Source organism: Camelina sativa, chromosome 16, assembly GCF_030686135.1.
Source record: "Camelina sativa cultivar CO46 ecotype springtype chromosome 16, ASM3068613v1".
In the NCBI taxonomy this organism is placed as follows: domain Eukaryota; kingdom Viridiplantae; phylum Streptophyta; class Magnoliopsida; order Brassicales; family Brassicaceae; genus Camelina; species Camelina sativa.
In genome coordinates this window covers 25,371,259-25,376,319 of record NC_141895.1, presented here as the reverse complement: position 1 = coordinate 25,376,319, position 5,061 = coordinate 25,371,259, and the positions used below count along the sequence as shown (strand labels likewise).

At 32.7% G+C, this 5,061-nt stretch overlaps 1 protein-coding gene across 2 annotated transcripts; it reads right to left on the bottom strand.

The window, feature by feature from the left end:
* Positions 1 to 1,588: 1,588 nt before the first annotated feature.
* On the bottom strand, positions 1,589 to 4,247 carry LOC104751905 (auxin-responsive protein IAA8). Of its 2 annotated transcripts, XM_010473957.3 has the most exons (6): positions 3,841 to 4,247; positions 2,718 to 3,255; positions 2,397 to 2,626; positions 2,154 to 2,295; positions 1,946 to 2,007; positions 1,589 to 1,853 (listed from the first exon to the last, which is right to left on the bottom strand). In XM_010473957.3, the coding sequence occupies exons 2-6, from the start codon at positions 3,218 to 3,220 to the stop codon at positions 1,810 to 1,812; spliced, it is 981 nt and encodes a 326-aa protein (XP_010472259.1). In that variant the 5' UTR covers positions 3,221 to 3,255; positions 3,841 to 4,247; the 3' UTR covers positions 1,589 to 1,809. The 2 variants fall into 2 exon arrangements, with proteins under 2 accessions (XP_010472259.1, XP_087349033.1); XM_087492907.1 differs by lacking the exon at positions 1,946 to 2,007 and having other exon boundaries at positions 1,589 to 1,891; positions 2,126 to 2,295; positions 3,841 to 4,089.
* Between the last annotated feature and the right edge of the window lie 814 nt (positions 4,248 to 5,061).

The window sequence follows — 5,061 nt, the reverse complement described above, 5'->3', positions numbered from 1 at the left end:
TGGTTTTTGCATGTCCAAGGGTGAGGACTAGAGCCATCACGTCTTCTAATGGTATAAATATTGGGACTAATATTCATACTATGGCACTAAAGTTTAATATACCTCAAGTAATGAGTTGACAAGAAATTAAACAAATATCACAAAAATTCTTGTAATAATATAGTTAAATTAAAATTTTAAAAACTAGGATTTCGAAGTGGTTATGAATAATAATAAATAAATATATTTAATTAAATTAAATCGATTAAACTGGTACAAATAAGCATGTTAAAGACTGGATTTAGCAAGTCTATATGCCAAAAGATTATCACATCTTGTAACAAAAAAAAATGTATTTATTACGATCTAAAAGATGGGAAAACGTATCATAAAAAATCTCATATAACTCACTCAAGGTTGTAATTCATTGAACGTTTGGTTTTTGCATGTGGAAGGGTGAGGACTAGAGCCATCACGTCTTCTAATGGTATAAATATTGGGACCAATATTCATACTATGGCACTAAAGTTTAATATACCTCAAGTATTGAGTTGACAAGAAATTAAACAAATATCACAAAAATTCTTGTAATAATATAGTTAAATTAAAAGAATAATTCAATACTTAGTATAAAGAACTACTAAAAGTTATATATTGTGATACAACAATCTCCTACTTGGTAAAAACTAATTTTTATGTGTGTCTACAAGTTACAACTACTTGGTAAATTACTAAATTATATATTTTGGTTGAGTCAAGTTGATAAAAGAAATTAGTGGTTCGTATGGAAGAAAAGCATTAACAAGACATACTTGATATGTTGACAAAAAAAAAGAAATGTGTTTGATATAATTGTTCTTACGAATTGCAAAACAAATCAAAATTAGAAATAAAAGTCAATGATGAAGTGCACTAACCACAAACTCACTTAGAAGTGCTACATTTGTGCAAACCAACCACATGTGATAAGACTCTTAATTTGACAACTGATGTCGAAATATCAAAAAATATTATTATATTCTTCTTTTTAAAGGGAATAAAAAAATCAGAATATGAATAGTAACACTTTAGAACCAAAATTTAACTCCATATACAGTGAGAACTATATATTCTTCTTGTAGCAATCACATTAGTTTGTGTAAATGTATCAAGTTAATCGAATTATAAGAAAAATAAATTCATAATCTTAGATGTAAAAACAAAAGTTGGTTTCGGTTTAACAAACTTTGCTATAAAAAAATTTGAATGGATTCACTTTGGAGCACTAAAGGCCATATATAAGAGATGGTATGTCAAAGATTTAGATATTTAGTCCAAACATGTTATTTTTCTAATATATAATTAACTCTTGTAAGAAAGTTGTAGAAGATAAATAATTGGGATTAGTCTAAAGGTAATCTAGATTTACACAATTTCTTGTTTTACACATGGAAGAAACCATCATTTGAGATTCCACTTTGTGTGATAAAAGGCTCTTTATATACAGGATTACCCATCAATAACCAACTTTTATCCTAATTATCTAAGAGACTTTTGTACTACCAATAAACAAATCAAAACTTTGCGTATAATTAGACAAAAAGTAAAAGTAGGTCTTCAATTTAAACTATTGAGAAAAAAAGTCTTGGAGATTCCAAATAAGAAGAAGGTAGAAGAAACACACATAAGAAGAATGTATTTGTTCTGGAACAAGCACACACACACAAATAAGAGATTCCAAAGTCTTACAACATAAATTAGTAAAATACTAAAGAGAGTTTTCAAACATCAGTAAAGAAGACTTAAACATTGGAACTGTGCATAGTGTTTTATGTCTTGAGCTTCTTTGTTTCAAACCCGGTCTTTGTTCTTCGATTTCTCCACTGCACCTGGAGCTGAGACCAAAGAAAACAACACTTAATTGAGTGAGCCACTGAGTAATGTATTCATATTAAGGGGAAAGATGCAGTCAAAGTAAATGGCTTACCTAACCCAATAGAATCAGAGCCCTTCATGATCTTCAGTTTCTGGCATGTTTCAGTAAATATCCTGCAAATAGGATTTAACAAGGATTCATTCAACGTTTGAGCAGTAACAAAAACCTAAAGATGGACATATTCAGTAGTCTGAATCAACCGAGAACAACTCAAATAACCCACAAAGTTACTAAAGTTGCAAGTTCAAGAGAAGCTTACTCCCACGGGACATCTCCAACAAGCATCCAATCACCGTCTTTGTCTTCGTAGGTAAGCACAAACTCTGATCCATGAAGGAGATCCTTCAGTTTGGTCTCGCTCATTCTTTCCCTCCCTTGAGCACCATGAAGTCCACATTGACCTGGGAGATCACAGACAAGACACGAAATCACTTTTTTGTTTGTTCATTTCTTTATACAAAGTAACCAAGGATTTGCTTTAATAAATAGAGACAATTCTCACCAAGAGTGAAGCAGCTGAACATTTTCTCAAGTGCAGAAGACAACTGTTGATAGCAAGTGTAAGTTCTCAAGTCGACCTTTCTCAGATAAGGAGCACCATCCATGCTAACTTTCACAAACAAAGCACCAAGACCAGGTTTCCCATCAACCTCATCAGTGTTCTTCGATGTAGAAGAAGCCATCGTATTCTTCCTGTATGATCTGATTGGAGGCCAACCAACAACCTGTGCCCTGCAAACAACAGATAGATTACCACAAGATTCAGTCTTGAGTCATAAACAAACCATAAAACTCATAAACCAGTTCATAACATAATACACACTTGGCAGCTGGTGCATTGTTCGAACCACCCTTAGCATGAGATCTTTCTTCTTGAATACTCTTCGGGACATCTTTAATTTTCGGCGACAACATCATGTTGATTCCTCCTCCTGGTCTAACAGAACCTTTAACACTCGAAAACTCGTCCCAAGTGTCAGCGAATCCTCTTTTGTTTCCAGAAACAACATTCTTGTGCCCTATAGTAGCAGAAGCAGCAATGTCTTTAGAAGGTAAGAGCGGGAAGAGAAGTTTCTCATCAGGTGTTCTCGGGCTTAGCAAACCGAAATCAGTTTCTCTCTCGGGAGATTGAGACTCAGGAAGACCTAGCCTCAGTTCTGTAGCTTTGAAATTGAGATTGCTCTTCTCACCATCTTGAACACGATTGTGAATGGTTGAGCTATCAACAGAGGAGCAATCAGAGAGGCCTAAGTAGTTACGTTCTTTCAAACCAGGTGGTGATATATCCAGTTCCTCCTTATCCACACTTAGTAATCGATAAGACATCAGATCTCAATTTTTTTGCAGGACTTTGTTTTTATCTGCTTAGCATCACAACAACAACAACAACACAAAATCAAACTAATTTCACATAAATCTGCATTTGCATGAACATAATTTACAATCTCAACAAAGCTCAAGCAGCAAGTATCACTATTTTCTAAAACAATCTAAACTACAAAAAGGCAAAAGCTGCTAAATAGAAGACATAGATCACTGGTTCAGAGTCAAGAAGAACCCCATAAAAAACTAGGGTTTCAGCAAAAGAAGAATTGGGTCAAATTTGCTTAACAAGTAAAATAAAGTTAGAAACTTTAACTTAGGATTCATAGTCCAAATTCAACTTTTTCGTCCCCGGAACTCATCTACCCCAAAATTAATCACTTTTCATGAAACAAAGAGCAGAGAAACAACAATTTTGTGCCCTAATTTCCTCTGCATTTTCCCCCAAAATTTTACTCAGCTCAAAATCACAACTAAAACACTTACTTTAGGAGAAAACAAAAAGAAGTAAACCCAGATTATAAATCCACAGAAGCTACGAGAACAAAAGAAACAAACCCAGATTGAAATTGAAACTACAGAAGCAGATTTCAAAAACAGTACATAGAAGCTGAAACTAGTACCTTGAGAGAGAAGGAGAAGACGAAGAACACAATAGAAGATCAAATAAACGAGAGAGAGAGAGAGAGAGTGTGTGTATAGTGAAAAAAAGACACGAACTTTGACGAGAGAAGAGAAGCAGAGCTCAAGGTCCTTCCATGGAAAATGAACCAGAGAGAAAAAAGCTAACAAAAAGCGCAGTGTTCAAGAATCAAGAAGAAGAGAAAAAACAAAAAACAAAAAACATGGAAGGAGTGGCAGTTTTCGTAATAAATTACAAAAGCATGGGCATTAAGGATGAATCAAGTTTTGTTTGCATGCGATGTGGACTACAGTAAGATGATCTGACGGTTGAGAGTGAGTAAGTGAGAGAGACTCTCAGTCGTTAGATCTTCACAGAGATATAATAATAAATACATGTCGTTGTTACAGGTAACATGGTTTCAGGTTTCTGGTTTGTAAAGAAGCTTAAAATTTTTTTTACTATTATTACAAAAAAAAATGTCCACAAATAACATGCGTGTGTTTATTAATTTTTTTATTACAAATATTATTATATGTTTTATCAGTAAATATAGTATCAATTATTAAAATTTTCAAAGTAATTCAAGAATATAACAGATTTTTTTTTTTTTTTTTGGTTATGATTTTGATTTTAATAGAAATGGGACCATCCAATATGGAAGAGGCTGAGTGGTCTAAAATACCTATTGAATTTAATTAACTTTTTCTATATAATCTGAGTTTCAATAGTTATGGGACCACGTATCTGTTTAAAATTTGTCTGTCAAAAAATATGCATATTTCCAAAAAAAAATTACCAATGGGTTGAGAAAAGTAAGACAGAGCATTAATTATTCAAGGGGTGAAAATTACGAAATTTACCAGACAGTTAACAAGTGAAAAATAATTATTTACTACTAACTACTCCTTGATTTGTTTTGTTTAATGATTGAATGGTCAAATAATTAAATTATTTATATAGTAAAGCCTATAAGAAAACTTTAATATATATATATATATAAATAAAATGCACGAAATATATGCAGTTTATCAATTTACCATGTCGATGATGACGATGAAGACTAGGTGTTACAAATAGTCATACATATCCAAAGTTATGCAAATATTGACTTGAAACATCGAGTTGAAATAGTAACATTTAGTGAGGCGATTGCACGAGGAACAAAATTCTAAGAACACAATCAGTGTGAAAACGATCGAGAGGAATGACACAAATAATA

Excerpts from the sequence above, each read along its gene's own strand:
- LOC104751905 (XM_010473957.3), bottom strand. The coding sequence starts at position 3,220 with ATGTCTTATCGATTACTAAGTGTGGATAAGGAGGAACTGGATATATCA. Across the intron at positions 2,296-2,396 it reads GTTCAGCTGCTTCACTCTTG|GTCAATGTGGACTTCATGGT; the intron begins GTGAGAATTGTC and ends GTGATCTCCCAG. Across the intron at positions 1,854-1,945 it reads CTCTGATTCTATTGGGTTAG|CTCCAGGTGCAGTGGAGAAA; the intron begins GTAAGCCATTTA and ends CTTTGGTCTCAG.